The sequence below is a fragment of the Ambystoma mexicanum genome, chromosome 7p (genome assembly GCF_040938575.1).
Source record: "Ambystoma mexicanum isolate Mex_15411 chromosome 7p, UKY_AmexF1_1, whole genome shotgun sequence".
Taxonomy (NCBI): Eukaryota; Metazoa; Chordata; class Amphibia; order Caudata; family Ambystomatidae; genus Ambystoma; species Ambystoma mexicanum.
In genome coordinates, this window is record NC_090939.1 from 252,700,928 (window position 1) to 252,717,916 (window position 16,989).

The 16,989-nt window shown below is 45.4% G+C and overlaps 1 protein-coding gene across 3 annotated transcripts in view; it reads left to right on the forward strand.

The window, feature by feature from the left end:
• Window positions 1–13,935, forward strand: part of DONSON (DNA replication fork stabilization factor DONSON) — a 195,931-nt gene extending 181,996 nt beyond the window's left edge. For 2 of the 3 annotated variants that reach the window (XM_069636235.1, XM_069636237.1), the window contains 4 exons: window positions 2,126–2,221; window positions 2,395–2,593; window positions 3,241–3,453; window positions 12,530–13,935. In XM_069636235.1, coding sequence (XP_069492336.1) covers window positions 2,126–2,221; window positions 2,395–2,593; window positions 3,241–3,453; window positions 12,530–12,667 — 646 coding nt within the window. In that variant the 3' untranslated portion in view covers window positions 12,668–13,935. The remainder of the gene's footprint in view (window positions 1–2,125; window positions 2,222–2,394; window positions 2,594–3,240; window positions 3,454–12,529) is intronic. The other variant, XM_069636238.1, reaches the window with a different exon arrangement.
• Window positions 13,936–16,989: the final 3,054 nt, after the last annotated feature.

A 16,989-nucleotide genomic window follows, 5' to 3' on the forward strand; every position in this document is an offset into this window, starting at 1 on the left:
AATACCAATGCAAGTCTTGTTGCACATTATAAAATGCATTCCTAGATTTACAACATATAATATTGTGGACTTTTTCATCCTGTGCTTCGGAGTCCACCGATGTTTCACTTCATTTGTACGCTTCTTCAGGGCTTTGGATTTCTGTACTTCCTTCTGCTTGTTTCGGTGGCTGGCACTGTCATGTGCAGATTTCATCAGTGTACCAACCCTAGTGTTTGAACAATAAACCTAGCAGATTGGCTACCTCAATAGCATGCATTTAGAACTTAGTCTCCTAGATTGTGGTTGAGTTGTGCAATCAGTACAGCTGTGAATTTGCTTTAGAAAGTGGGCATACTTGAATTCAGCCCGGCAGGGGGGGTTATAGGGTTGCTTTTTCTTTTCCGAAGTAACCGCCACGCTTCCTTCTCTCTACCTCCCCGTATGTTCAACCATGCACCCCTCCCTGTTCCTAACTTGAAAGTAAGATATCTGTACCAGAACTAAAGTAGGACAACGCATGCCTGACGAATACACTGTCAGTCAGTAAAGCAGGGAGTTAACTCGGAGGGCAGACTACTTGGCAGCAAGGGATCCACAAGTAACAAGGGGCACAAAAGGAGGCTGTAGATCACCTAGTCTAATGCTGGGAAGGAAGTGTGGGCATACGTGTTGGGGGGGAGACCTTTCGTGAAGAGACTCTTGAGCACCTTTCTACAATGTAGAAGCGAAGGGGGGAGTGGCATTGACGAGAAGGCCTGCCTTATGGTTCTTTCCTTCCTGCACTGGCAGAGTTAGTCTGCACATGTCCTTTGGTGGATCGTATGCCTCTGGAGATGGCCTCACTGAGAAACTGTTTGTGGGACTTCAAATCTTGCTGCACCATCTACAAGGCTATCTCTCTGAAAAGGGTGGGAGCCAGTGTAGCTCCAGGCGTGTCTGGGTGAGGTGGTGTAATTTGTGGAATCGTGCTGCCGTGTAGGGCACATGTCTGGTGCAAGGTTACTCTGGATAGTGCTTATTGGTCATCTGTCAGACAATGGCTCAAACAGTTTATCATCCTACAGTACATTTTACGTCTCAAACCCTGCCCAAGTCTGGACTGATGAGACTTGCATGAAAAATAGCAACTGACTGTACTGCAGGCTACGAGGCACACTGGGGTACACGGCACTGGCCAGTTGCCATTTTCTCCACATGTACACAAGTTTGTACTTGCCCAGATGACAAGACATTTTCCATTGCCAATGGCTAGTAGCGAGTTGAAATTATGAAGTCTTGTCTATATTGCTTGGATGTTGGGGTGGTTTCATTGTTCTATTTGTGGGTGACGCAGTAAGTGCCAGATTACCTCCTCAAACAGAACCTTGCATACCGATTGCAGCCCACTTGTGAGAAGAGTCACCATTTGTTTGCAGAAACTAGTGATGGATAAATGCTTTCTCTATGGTAATGATTTTCACACCAAATAAACTGGGAGCCTGCTGCTATTTCAATCACCTAATGCTGTTTGGTGTTAAGAATTATTTAAGTGTTCTTGCAGCAATTGCAGGAAATATGTGCTTCTGGGCCAGAGTGATGCGACTCGCCGTAAGAAAGACATCTGGATATTGCCCAGTAGCTGGAAGCCATGATGCTGTTTGCACCTGTGGTGGGGTGTGCAACAGACATCTGAGCCAACGTGTCCACCATAAACCTGGCTCCCCGTGTGGCTCTGCTTCATGACCTAGAAATGATCAGCCTTAACTTCCTTGGAGGAAGTAAAGCCTGTTCTTCATTTCTAGGGCATGGAGGAAGAGCTGCAGGGGGCGCCATGGAGAAAGTGGACTAAACAGCAAGAGGATGGTTGGCAACGCCGTCGGAATCTAAGTGTGGGTGAGCAAAGCATGCCAAAATTAACAATGTAATCATGGCTACCCTAACGAACATTGTCCAGACACCTTGGATCCTGATGGGTTATCAGGATTCCAATGTGCTTCCCCACCACCTTCCTGGGCTAATTGGTTTAATTGCATTTGCTTGTCCATTTCTCCTACAAGCACCCCTAGGCTCTTGGAGCAAGTATTGCTAGTTTAAGTTAGCCGCCAGTGCAGCAATGGCTGGCCTTAGGAATGTTTTACTTACTGAAGTTTTTCTTTTTCCATAGCCGAGAAGAAAGTGATGACGACGAAGGATTTTCTTGGCTTGAAGAAATGGGAGTTCAGGATAAGATCAAGAAGCCAGATTGCATGTCTATCAAACTGTATCCTTTAAAATTGTTGCCAAATTTTCTTGATTATTTTATTGAACTGGTTGAAGTCGGTGCATCACCCTTTGCCGTAGTTGTTTGGTTTCGGGTCCTGCACATGCTTTGAACGTCTTCAAAAATTCTTGGTCCCGTTTGTACACTTTTTATTTCCTTAATTATTTGTTTAGTTCTAAAGAAAAGAATGAAGTGAAGCTGGATCATAAGCCAGAGTCTGTTGTAATGGTGAAAGGGACCAATACGTTTACCCTATTGAACTTCTTGATAAACTGTAAGAGTTTAGTGGCTGCTTCGGGTTCCCAAGCTGGACTTCCACCAACATTGCTGTGCCCTAATGCCTTCCGAGGAGCCACAATGCAGACACTTAAGGTATGGAGCTTCACTATGCTTCTTGTCTCATTGATTGTGTAAATACCTAGAAGTTTCGGTCATGAGGTGACTCATTGGTTCGGCATAGTTTTCCCCTAAGGGAACAAGCTCCAATTTAATGCAGACTTCCACCAGGCAGGTTGTTGTGTCTATGGTTCCACACTGGCTGCACACATTGAGTGCACTCGAGCACTGTTTTCTAACCTGCTCCATTGATTGACCTGGACTGCGGTCCCCATGGGTGTTCAACCCACAAGCGCTTTGAGATCATACCAATGATACACATGGCGTTATATAAAAGCCAAGTAACAATAACCAAGCACTTTTCTACTAAACAGATCTCGCTATCAAAATGCAGCCTTCCCAATAGGCAGCCTTCCCAATAGGCAGGCTCCACAGAGGATACATTTTAGTTCCTACTCCACATTTACCGTAACTTAAGGCCTCGGCTAGCTGGCCACATGAGAAGCCATTGTTATGTTGCACGTTTTAGCCTCCAATTTGGCCATTTCAGTGCCTTTCCAATGGTTTAGCTATTTTGCTGTAATCTCTAGTTTGTACTTCTAAAATCTTATTTTTATGTGAAAAAAATGGTATTCGTCTATTTCCACAACCACTCTAACCATTTATTTTTTTATTTTATCCAGGCTCGAAGTGTCAATGTGAGGACACAGGTTAATTCTGGGTACAAAGACCAGTTCAGCCTGGAGATCACCGGCCCCATCATGCCTCATACACTGCATTCCTTCACTATGCTTCTGAAATCTGCACAAAAAGGAGCTTTTTCTGCTGGGGCATACACCCATGAACCAACTGCAGTTTTCAACATATGTGCCAAAAGTGAGGATACATTAAATGTGGTATGTGCTTTATTTTTTTAAAATCTTGAGTTCTAAGCACTCGAAAGTGGTTTCTAAATCTGACACGGAGAGGCCCTGCAATGGGAGCCCAGAATTGCTCCCCTTGCTTTTTCATACTTGCCAGTGACCTTGCTTTATGCATTCAAAAACTAAGGATGGTGGCTGTTTCGTTGCGGGTGGAGTACAGAAGCTTTATTTCTTGTGGGCTTGGTAGACGGACTATCGTTTGAATCCTGTAACATGTCCACCTTTACTGTTGGGTGTTCTGAATAAATCAAATTCTTATGTGAATCAATCGTCCTTACAATACCTTGTACTTCAAACTACCTATTTCGCTTTCCATGCTTCAATACTCTTTACAACTATGTGGATCAAAGTATTTAGTCTTGAGAATTAACTTGGTGGTCGTCTTCTGGGCTTGTGTTATATGCCCTAGGAGACACTCCTGTGTAGGTATGTTTTCTAGTTCTTCAATAGATTTGTGTGCTTTGGGGGCTCTCAAACGCCACTGTGTGCTTTCCCGATGAGTCCCGTGACCCGGGATTCTATCCTGTCACTTTATCTTAGAAAAATACTTGGGCTTAAACTTCCTTACTGTATCTCTGCTAGCCACTTTGGCCTCAACCCTGTTGGTTGGTGTGGCTCTTGACCTGTGGTACTCTGGAAGAAACAATCATGTTAATCCTACAGCAACAGAGTTTTCACAGCAACAGAGTTTTCACACAAGGTAATTTCCCTTAGCTTTTTAAGTCTCCATTGATGGCTGAATTTTACTGGTCCATGCTGGGCACTGTAGGAAAATGATCACCTCTGCTCTCAGAGAAACATATTTTTATAAAGTGGTGATTTCCCCCCCCCCGCCCCTTTGCGTAAGAAAATAAAATATTTTCTTTAAGTCAATGATGGGAATTGGACTTTTTCTTAATGGTGTGGGTGTGTGTGGGGTTGTCTGTATATATAATCTCAAACATTCTCACCCAGCGTTGTTTGATAGTATCTAGTCCTAGACCACACTTGTGGATTGCCATGAATAAATCCAAGCCCTCAAGTGATCAACGCCTCATCCACAAATTGTGACACATTTTCAAACTGACTCGGCCAAGTCTGCTACTGAAATGATATGAAAGCTATTATTTACCTCTGTCAAATGCCAGACTCCCCACCCTACCTTTTTTCAAGTCGAGGTCTGCCATACTTAATTTTCCTGTGTTTAAAGGCAAAGTGGGGAAACTCCTGCCATCTTAAAATCCAGTGGATCAATTTTCTGTTTTCTAACATTTTCGTACTGAACAGCCCGGAACATTAAGGGCGAGCAATTTAATTTGTAGCATGACGGCTGGTGTGGAGTAATCCTACTAGAAAACTGAGGCGCATAGTGGGTCTGCATTTGCAAATGTATGCTTTCCAGTCTGTGGTCTTGGCACTCCTACAGGAATTGCCTAATTGGAAAAGTGAGCTGGAGCAAGCTTGTGTTGCGCATGTACAAAACCCATATTGTCACACAGCCGCAATGACCAATTAAACCACCCAACAGTACATTAAGCTTTGGAGCAGGCTGAACCAATTGAACTGTGTGAGGGGAATGCACCCAGGGCTGTTTTTAGCCATCCCAAACCTTGCTTGTTTGCCCCACCCTCCAGTAAGCCTCCATTACACACTTCTGCCATCAGCCTTTTTACATGTCTGCATTATTACAAAGTGTTGTCCCTCCCTGCACCCTACAAAAGTTAGTGAAACACCAGACAAGACAGATCTTTTCCAACACCTCCTGAAAGCTATATTTTGGGGGTCTATGAAAACTGCTTTCTTCGCAAAAAAATGGGTTGCTCCGTTTTGAAATGGAGGAAATGAGCAAGAACATCAGGAGGAAGGTATTCTTTAATTGGCTATGTGGGTGAAATTCCGGACTGTTGCTAGTTAATGGAGGGTGTCATTTGCTGTCTTCAAAAACCTATCCAGATCTGCACTGAGAGGCTGGATGCGGTGACGGCAGAAATTATTCTGACACCGACTGTCTGCATCTTTCCATTTGCTGAGTAAGGCCTGACAATGCACTTAATCAAATCTGTTTTTGTGCGTGAATTAACTTTTCTATGGATCAGCTAATTGTTTGGTCCTCCAAGCAAAAATTCTTGTTGCAGGGTGTCTCAGTTTGCACTATTGGGCAAGAATTGATTGGTGCTACCTCTGGGTTGAGGTCTTTTTTTTTCCGGATCTTCTTAGAATGCCGCAGGGCATTCAGGTTTGAGTGAGATTTTGCTGGCATTTTTTGCTTGCTACATTGGAGCTCAGTACGCATTAGTGCTTCCCCACTGTTCAAGACTAAGCTACTCAGCTGCCTGACCTAAGCCAGCCATTAAGGGCTTACCATGGGCACTCTACGTGCCAGTCACACTTCACAGGGCGTGCTTGCACTGCTGCTCCACTTAATGTTTTTGGTGTTTGAGTAACTGAGCCCCAAAATGTTTTGCGGTCAATGGATATGGGGCTAAAGTGCTGATCCCAAAAGCCATATGGTATGTGGAGGGAGGAGCTGAGAAATAATTGCTCACTATTCTAGAGCACTACCACATTTTATATATGGATGCAGACTTCAGAGAACTGGTTCGGTCAACCTGGTCTCTCAAATGGAAGAACTCATTGCGAGGTTCAACCCTCTTTGAAAGTGATTCTCGATTGCCGAAGAGTGGCAAAGAGTTCTATAACTTGTGCTGCAGCAACAGAAGGGCCCTCACAGTCCTAGTTAGCTGAAAGTGGGGGAGAGGAAAAAGGTGTGAACCTGAGGGCAAAGGGAGGTCCCAGGAACTTAGGGAACGAACTTGTCCTGCAAATATTCAGCCCGTTGGCCATAAAATGCATGGTGAACTATGCATATGGACTTGAGTTAAATCAGTTTCACAACTGGAAGCCAATGAAGAGAGCAGAGCACCGGGGAAATGTGACACAAGCCGCCGGATTTTGAAGAGGCTGCAGCTGGCAAATAAGATGGCGGTTGAGCCAGACCAGAGCACGAAGATTTGCAGTAAGAAAAGAGAAACCTTTACAGAGAACCTTCAAATGGAAATGGCCAGCTTAACAAACGGCACAATCTGTCCCTCCGTGGCGTGAGAAGCAGAAATCTTAAAGCCTAAATCTTTAAAAGGAAAATAACCCAGAGCAGTAGGCCAAAACTAATTCGAGTAGCAGAAGGGGGCGGGGGGGCAACCCACCAGTACCTGCTTATCTCCATTCAATTTAAGCCAATTGATGCTCATACAACAAACTACAGCTGCCAAGCAGTCCCTAAACTACACTCCCGCATCAGGCTGGATGAGATTAAGCTGTACAATTATCTGCATAGGAGTAACCAGAGAGGTCATAGGAGTGGATGAGTTGAACAAGAGGCTGCACATAGACCTTTAATAACATGGCAGACAATGCAGAGCCCATGGGCCCCCCACAAAAAAGGGAATAAGAATGGAAAGGAGGGAGAGAAAGTGATTGGCCTCTCAGTTAGGAAGGGGGTAAACCAGGATGGCGCCAGTCCAGAGTCCCGCCAAAGCCAGGCGATCCAACATGAGTGGGGCCACCATGTCCAAACCATCAGAAAGATCTAATACAATTAGTGCTCCCACTCCCCCTTGGTCAGCCAGGCAAGATTATAGAATTCATTGAGCATGGTCCTAGCTTCGAGAAGCAATGGAGTGCTTTGCAGAGGTATAAAACAATACAGATCCATAATGGAGCGCTTTTCAGAGGGATCGTCCACAGCCGAAACCAGGACGCTTTCATGCCCCGACCAGGGAGAAATCCTGACTGAAAGGGGTCAAAGTTGGAGGTTTCCAAGAAGGAGCTGAGAAGAGGAGAAATTGGAGATTCTAAGAGCTTCATAAGAAAGTGAGATCAGGTGGAAATTAGCCGGAATAGTAGGGTCAAGGGAAAATACTTTTTTTTAAATTTGTTTTTTTTTTTTTTAAGGAGGGGGGTGACGAGAACCTGCTTCAAAACCACAGGGATGGAGCTGGACAAGCATGAAAAATTCACTGCCTGATTCACCTATTTGGCAATATCCAGCATAATGCTGTTGAGAACACCTAGAGGAATGGGGGTCAAGAGGAGAAGCAGATTTAAGACCCCTGGTGGCTACTAATATTGCCTTGGGTGTAAACCTACAAAAAGAAGACTAGGAATGAGGGGGCTTATCTCCTGTACAGCAGAGGTACTCGCACCAGATGATTGAATTCTATTGCGATCCTTGAAACAAAAAATCTGACTGGGAAGTACCAACATTTTTTTTTTTAGGAAGGAACCTTCCCTGCTGTGTGTGGGGGGGGGGACTGAGGGAGGGCGGTCAGGTGTCTGGTGTAGTAGCATTAGATGAGTAACCGAACCAGCGATAATTCCTTAAGTTAATGAAAAGCAGTCTCCGCATTATTGAAGACACATTTGACCGCGTGTATGACATGATGGTATTGCCTAGTGATTTGACCTAATAGCAGCTGATCTTGCCAGTCAACTGTAAACCAGGGTTCAGAGGGCCACCCACGAGGCCCAACCGCCTCCAGAGGAGCAAAATGGTCAGCTAGGGAAATTAATGTCTGTTATAAATCGGGCAGATCAACAGATTGGGCACGGATTCATTTGTCTCTAATATAAGATGCAGTATCGTCCGTAGTTACTGAGTGCCAGCTGCATTCGAAAAAATACTGTGTTTGGGGGGGGGGGAAGACACCCGGGACTATTAGTAATGGCACAACCAAATGATCAGACTAGGAAAACTGAGATAAACGAATCTGCTGAAAAATATGATCTAAAATATTATCCAAAAGATGAGTAGGCTCCAACATGTTTGAGGTGCCTAGATCAGTCATGCCTTCAAACGGAGTGCCTGCAGGATAAATCGGTCCCTTTAAAATCTCACACAATTAACAAGTTTAAGAATATTTTGAGTTGCTGCAAGCTCTAAACGGCTTGCACAACCGTGAATCCATGCTGGAGGGGTGGGCCATATGCAATTAGCTTATGTATAGAGAAGGCAACTGACTTGGAAAGGCATACCACAAGAGCCTCCATTTTGATATCCTGAGGCTGAGGTATTGGTGACATCAAAAGTGCGATGTGTAAATTACTGCAAATCCCACCCCACCACCACCACGATGAACTGAAGTACGATCCAGATGGATAATGTCATACTCGTCCAGAGGGGTCTGTACTAACGCAGGACCGGAAGAGTCCCTGCGCCAAATTTCAGTTACACAAAGAATATCGAGATTGAACGCCGAAATTGTCATAGCAAGATGCTGTGTGCGCACGGGGGACACTGCAGTTTCCAAAAGGCATTTAAATAGGCCATCTAAATGGGAGTCTTCAATAGGGAACAGGGACTAAAGGCAGTGGACAGCATTGTATCTGCGCAAAGCTGACTTGGGCATCACAGGATACCTTTAAAACCTTGGTGGTTGGGGAAGGATGAACTGGCCCCATGGCCCATTCCATACACTGACAAGCATACTTGCTTGACTTTGGTGCAACTTCATCGGGCAGAGATCGCCGTCTGCTGCGTTTCAAACAGGTGCTGACTATAAGGACACATGGTATTGCAATGAGCCAATCCAAGTAGTTCTGTCAGGCAGCGAGAAGAGACCAGCGTGTGGATGAAATTAAAGGAAATCCAGCGTTCGGGAGAGACCCAGATTGTCACAGGCGGCCAGGTGCCCTTCACCCAACCAAGTTGGGATACAAGGAACCAAACCAAAATAAAAGTAACAAAACACAACAAAAGTAAACGGCGGCAGGTTGTCACTGCTACACAATGTCCGCATATGGCAAGTGCTCCGGGAGCCCAAGTCCCGCTCCCAGAGACAGTCCGAGTGCTGTGTCATCTCATCTACAAGTCAATGAGGCTTCCTAAGGATGTATCGGGGTCCATCTTTAAGGCACAATGCAAAGTGCATGAAGAGGGGTTTGGGATTCTCGCTGGAAAATTTTCAGCAGTGGCTAGCATCGGATCTTCAGACATTACTGGATCTGCCATTGTTTTGAGTGTAATCAAGGGTGCCCAGAAGAGCTATCGTTATGCATCAATTCAGTGATTTGTGTCTGACTGCAAACCACCAAGAAGGATGCCAGCTGGCTCCTTCATTGGCTGCCACATCCCATATTTATTCTTTTAAAACTTGTTTCTCCAGCATGGTGTCTGGCATGGATTCACATGATCAGGAATATTCCCCATCAGGCACCCAATGGTCAGTGGAGATTGATTTCCACACGCTGACTAAGATCGCCAGCCGGCCTCCCACCGGGCTGCTTGGGTGGGGGCCCCGACATCACGGAACGGTTCAATCCTGCTTCGCCGAGGCTTTGCCACTTTGGGCCCCTTGGCAACGACTACGTTCACCGGCCTTGCTGCGGCCTCTGTAGGCTTCCTGCGACGAAGAGTGGGCCACTTGCCGGTACGATTAAGAGCTGCAGTCTAATCCTTTGGAGGCACCCTGAGATGTGCCTCCGGAGGTCCGAAAGGACGGCCGTCGCTGATGAAGCATGCCCAAGGCACAGGCTGTCTCAGTGTCCGCCTTGATGGCCTGCAGTGACTCGTCCATCGCCTTATGGAACAGGTTGTTCCCATCGAAGGGCATGTCCAGTACCCTGGTCTGTATGTCCTGATGGAAGTCGGTGGCCCTGAGCCCATCACGCCGGCGAAGGCAAGCGCTGTTGCCCATGTGGCGAAACCTGGTGTCTGCGATGTCCTTGGCTACCGTGATGGCGGTGTTCTGAAGCCACCTCGCCCTCTTGTAGGATTTCAAGGGCTTGTGCCCTCTTGTCGTCCGGCAGGAAGTTTAGGAGGGGGGTGATTTTTAACCCACAGCTCCCTAGCATAGCGGGCCATAGCGAGGGCGTTGGCTGCCTTGATAGTCGTTGCTGCCGACGAGATGACCCGACGCCCCATGGCGTCAACCTCTTCCCCTGGCTGTCCGGCAGGGAAGTGGAAGTTTATGCCGTCGCCCCAGCTGCTGTCTTAACCTCAGCGGAGACCACTGAGTCCGGGGACGGCTGCGCCCTGAGGCACATAGGAGCGGAGTCTGGCACCCGCTACTTCTTCTCGTGCCGGTCTCTTCACAGGGGCCGTGGACAGGTTCTTCAGAAGGGACAGTCCTTCATCCCAAATGTTATCCAACAGGGGGACTGAGTACAGTCTTCCTCTTGGCCTCCCGTCGTTGATAAAGGAATCCCTCCTTCTGCTGTTCGGGGCATAGCTGGAAAAGCTCAGAGGCCCTGGTGATCATGGCGTGAAATGAGCCAGTTTCGTCCGGAGGGAAAGTCCGTGGAGAGGGTGATGGGAGATCTGTCGGAGCGTTGGCTTGTGGTTGACAATCGGTGACATTGCGCCCAGCCTGGCAGCCGAGGATCCGAACCAATGGCGCTCCAGGTGCCTGCAGATTTGCGGTGCTTTGCCTTTTGTTGCCCCCCCCCTCCCCCCCCCCCCCTGGTTGCCGGAGCGCCTTCAAAGGTCTTAGACCGCTCAGACTTCTTCTCACCTGCTGCCGGGCTCTGCCTCCAGCCAGTCAGCGAGTCGTTTACGACTGTCCTTCATGGTCTGGATGGACATGTTCTTGCAGAACGCACAGGCCTCTCCACATGCGACTTGTAGGAGTGCAGGCAGTAGAGACACCGAGAGGGCTCATCTTCCTTGAAGACCTTCTGTAGTCCACATCCTGGGCAGATCCTAAACAGCTTGGATCCAACGGGCATCGAGTCTTTGTCTTGAGCCATGACCACTCTGGGTAGGCCTCAAAGACCTTCCGGAATCCTCCAAGGAGTGGAATTAGACGAAAAATCGCCCTGGGAGGGGATGGGTGGGGGCAGGGGTCTGGTGTAGAAATTTCCAAAAACGGGTCCCCGTTAATCGGAAGATGACTAGGTGGAGCTTGAGGCTCGAATTGACCGAAAAATGAGAGTAAACTCTTTGGAAAAAAGCAACCCGCAGTAAAAGCTCGAGTGCTAAGCACAAGGACTCCAACACTTGATTGTGCGGTAAAAATCCGTAGAGGGCAGTCATTGGCTGGGGCCAGTATGACCCAGATACCAGTGATTGGTTATTAGTAGAAAGACAATTCAGAAACGAAACTTTTTTTTTTTCCCTTTACCAAGGATTCCCAGCCTGACGGGGAATATTCATGAGCATGTGAATCCATGCAAGACCCATGCTGGAGAACAGTTACAGGGTAAGTAACTTGTTCCTTTGCTCCCCTGCCCCAGAACTAATTTTGTCTAGCTACAAAAAATACACGTTATAGGACACCTCACATGTCTCTGTAATGCCCAGTTGGGCTGGTGGTCAGAAAAACATCTAAAAGAGGGCATGCTGGTTGCAATGCAAAATTAAAACCAAAGCATATTCATGCAGGGTCCTTTTTTATTTAAAACAAATTCCACCAGCTGAAGGAATACTTACTTGCTCCCTGAACACTCTGCTTCAATCAGCCTTCCATTGGTTTTTGACTTTTTTCACTAGGGTTTCAATTGATGTGTTTCCATAGACTCGTTTTGCAGTGAAGTGGTGAGTTCCATAGCCTGGTCCGAAACTTGTTCATTCTATTTCCTCATTGTGTTTTTTGTAATGCTCCCTCACCCAAAGCTAACATGTATTCACTGTTGTATTCTCTGACTTTAATTCATCTCCTTTTAGGCAGGGCCCCTGTTTTTTTCCCTCAGTAAAAACTAGGTGTAACATGGTTTCCCTCACCACCAACCCAGAAGTGTCGCTCATAAAAGAAGGCATCTATTTCTACTCTTTCCTTCTCTAATTTTACAATAGACTTACTTTCCTGCCACATTGCCTTCAAGTTGATGAGTTGGCGCATAAATAATCTTTATGGTTGAATTAGTTGCTGTTCTTAACATAAATAAATTCACTCTGTGCTTACCTGACAGTAATTACAAATGTTTCTGTATGTGATGTACAGCGGATGTGGGGGTGAATTAGCTTCTTGTGGAGCTGTGAACTGACATGTTGATGCAGGGATCTTCTGTAAGTTGCTTTGCTGGAATTGCACTGCATGATGCTTTAATATAATGGATCTTGTTTTTCATCCCAAAGGTGTCTTCTGGCAAAGATCTCGCAGCCTGTGGATTGCATCCTAAAACATTGGATCAGATGATCCAGGAACCTGCACTTGGCAAGTCTGCCTTACGGCACCTGGAAGTCAGCAATTACAAATGCACCTGGAAGTCTTGAGACCCACTCTGTTTTGAGGACACTCGTACCTCTACCCTTTGTTATACTAGAAGCATCAATTTAGAGTACTTGTGTACGAACCGAATACCAATCCCATATTACCTCCTGAGAACTTTTTAAAACATTTCTAAACTATAGAGACTTATTGTCTCAAATGCACTGGCCAAGGAAGCGGCGTTCGGTTTGTGCCTCAAACACTTCCGTTATCCGATACTTTTTTTTGATGTTTTAATTGTTTGTGATTTTTTTTTTCGACATCCCCGTCAACTATCTAAAAAAAACCAAGTACAATGCATGGTCTCTTGCTGGACATTTAGGTGTAAGGGAGTACATTGTGAATCCTGCTACAAGAACTTCAATTACTTAGTCTGGATAGTCATTTGAGCACACATTTTTAAGGTTGCCACCCTTCTCCCAATTAAACAAAATTGGTTTTGAAGGAGGGCTTTTAACTTTGGTTATTTTAGCCACCTTTTGGCCGCTGTCGACTAAAGAACTACGATGGCCTAGGCTATAATCTGGTTATTTTTAATAGAAAGCTAGTCGTGTCTTCACCTGCCAAGTAATATGGGATGCTTGACTGCCTGCCTATTTATATTTTATTTTGAAGAATGTTTCTTCATTAAACGTTCCAACTGCATTTGGCATAGTCGGACCAATGGTTCACTATGTATGTTTATACTAAGCATGTCTTTCTTTTTTTTTTTTTTAAATGTCTTTTACTTTGCCCATGACTTTTTAATCGATTGCAGTATCTCCTAATACTGTCTTTTTTTTTTTTTTCTTCAAAGCCTTTATTGAAGTATTGCACACCCAAAATGTACTCCATTTTCGTTTTTCTTTTAGTATGTAGTTTCATCCAACTTGAAATTGCTTCTTCGGGTTCTGTAGTACTTATGCTATGTTTTACCCACAATCTTTTTTTTTTTTTTTTTTTAAAAAAAGCTAGTTTCACGTGGCTACAAGACCAGATGGTGTCATAAACTCATCTAATCGCGTGTTGATTTGGCGAGTAACTGCTCTGTTGACATAGGTCTGAAATACTGCCAGTTGTTAGACGTCCGTACTAATGTCACTTAAGCTGTTCACTGCCAAAGACCTGAAGATGCAAGGTATGCAGTAAAAGAACATGCCAGCAACCAGGTTGGGCTAAATCGATGCCCTGAAACCAGAATTCCTGTGTTAAGCTTTTATGAAAATGACATTTTGGTAAATGGATCTGTTCTCACTGTTTTTAATTGGCAATAAAGATTTGCTACATTTTGTAATCAAATGCGTGGGCTCATTGTTTCTGTAAATAGTTTAGGAATCGGTTGGTTTGGGATCAACTGCAAGGACCGAAGAGCTGGGCATTGGCTTATTTCTGACTGCAGGGTGGCGACTGCTCTCCTCATTGGTTAACCAAGATGTGTCTAATTGTATATGAAACCAACCTCCTACTGGTCTCAAAACCTTTGAATAGTCCCAATGAAGCCTACCCGGGCGGGGGGTGGAGGCCTTCAGTAGTGCAGCGTTCAGTGTTGCAGTGGTACAGCTAAGACACTGGTAGGTAAATCGCAATGATATATTTTAACCCCTTAAGTGTGAGGATGTAAATCTCCATGTGCTTAGCCTTTTCTGTTGAATGGGAAGGGCCTGACCATTCATGGCTTTCGCCCATTCATTAACTCGCCCAGCATTGCAGCTTCAAGCATTAAAGATGAGTGGTAACCCTTGTTTCCGAAATTCCTGCTCCTTCGGACATGACAACAAATGGAATGTAGCAATGACTGTTACAAACCCCACAAACAGCTGCGACCTTTGGCACTGTAGGAGTAGGTGGCGATTGGGCTTCAGTAAACCCTGATTATATTTCGACTAGGTTTGCTCTGTGCTGCATGCAAGGGCGTTTAGTAGCTCTATCCCAAATGCTACGTCTGGATTTGCCTGGGTTGCGTTTGCCATATCCTCCTTCCTCCTAGCTATACATCTTGGTATGTTTACCCCCTCTCTTGGAAGATGGCAATTATATTGGGACAACATGTAGAAGCAGGAATCTGCAGTGTCCCATACGTCTGGTGGATCATCCATTGACTAATAAGGGTACAGTGCAAAACCTAGAACTACAGTGTCCTATTTTCAATGTTCCAAAACTGGAGGAGTTTTATCTTGGTTTTGTAACTTTATTTTTCTTCTCATTCTGTATTCATCAGTGCAAACCATGCATACCAATTGTCACACTCAAATAATTGCAGACCATTCTGTTTTTTCCAGTGTAGACAACAATGTATCTTCTGCATGCATTAATTCTTTTGAAGCGATTATAGTAATGCAGTGATCTCTGCGTCCTTGAACTTGAAGGCCTGAATTTATAATGTAAAAGGAAAACCAGGCATAAAATAAGCAGTGTCTCATAGCAATTTGCTATGTAATTCTGTAGGTTTGCTAATTAAATTGACACTTATGTCACAAAGCTAGCTATTGAAGTTACCCTGTTCAATGAAAGCACAGTTGGCCTTACATTCCTCCCCCCAACCACCCTCCCGCCATGGCTGTCTCCACCCCTCTTTTCTCTGTTCACTGCAGGTTCAAAGTAGCTAATCCAGAGTGTGCAGCTGTAATCATCTTGTCCACTCTTAGTGCCAAAAGCCTGTTGGGCAAGATTTTCCGTTTTCTTCAAATAATTGCGAACCAGAAGTAATAGGGATGATACTCATGATACCCTGTCTGGTAAAGACTAATATTCTAACTTCATGCTATTCCATTCCTAAAAATGTAAGCTATTACATAATGGAAAATTGCAGTATTGCAAGTGTAAAACACGCTGTTCCTGCTTTACAGTAAAGTTTAGGTTAGTGTTATCGATCTCAGTGTCATATTTTATTATTTGGAAGATGCATCATATTGACGAGTGAACACATTTGAAAATGTACATGATCCCACAGCCAAATGCTTTTGATAAACTTAATTCTGTGACCTGCAGATTAATGTGTGCAACTGGTGCATGACCCACGAGCTGCTCCCATACTGCTTTACAGTCTATATTATCGCCCTGTTTCTTTATACCAGCTAACCTGAAGGTGAGTTGTCCGCAAACTACATCATTACGCCTAGTTTGACAAGTTCTGTCTGCTACACAATCCACTCTGCTTAGTCTTATTTTCTTCCTCTTGCATAATAAATACACAAAGTGAACTTGATGTTTACGCAAAGTAGTGATCAATAGTGCCATCCAGTCTCTGTCTACAGATCTACTACAATACTATGCACTGCAGTTATCCGCCATAGGCCACTTTCTGGAACCATCAGATGAGCTGGATGTTTAATTCCATGGCAGTTCAGGATTCCAAATCGCATCCATGATTGCTATTCTTTTAACTGAAGTGTATAATCCATATTTTGTTTTAAATTTTACATTACAGAAATAGAAGTGACATTTTGTTGGTCCAGTTCACAAATTGACCGTATATTCTGATGATCCTCCAATACAATGCATTCAGGCTACTATTTGATCAAGTAATTCACACGAGCTCGAGACCCGTTTGGACCTGCTTGGACTGCCTGACTTTGCCTGGACTTTGCTGGCCCCGCCCCCCGCTACCGGAAGTGCTTATAATCCTCTTCCGGCGCGCATCTGCGCGCGCGCATCAAGTACGCGCTCTAAGTAGCGCTGTTTGCTGGCCATCCACGCTGTCACACGAGCTCGAGACCCGTTTGGACCTGCTTGGACTGCCTGACTTTGCCTGGACTTTGCTGGCCCCGCCCCCCGCTACCGGAAGTGCTTATAATCCTCTTCCGGCGCGCATCTGCGCGCGCGCATCAAGTACGCGCTCTAAGTAGCGCTGTTTGCTGGCCATCCACGCTGTCACACGAGCTCGAGACCCGTTTGGACCTGCTTGGACTGCCTGACTTTGCCTGGACTTTGGTATATCTCTCTCCTGCACTATCATTGATACTATATTGCTTAACATCAGTACATGTTACTTATATATGTCTACTTTTCTATTATTCTAGCTGGCCCCGCCCCCCGCTACCGGAAGTGCTTATGATCCTCTTCCGGCGCGCATCTGCGCGCACGCATCAAGTACGCGCTCTAAGTAGCGCTGTTTGCTGTTCGCTGCTCGGCTGCGGGGTGCGGTCTCCTCCTTAGATTATAGGTTTTCTATCAGCCTCACGGCTCATTTACACAGTTCAATACCCTCTGACTCTCAAGTGCTAAATTATTTCGAGCGGACCTAGTCGATTTCACGACTGCTCTCGCCCAAAATAAAAGAGAAAATCATCCCTTTCCTGTACATTCTTCTCACTCCCTCCCTTTTCGAGGTTGCTTCTGTGAAAATGGC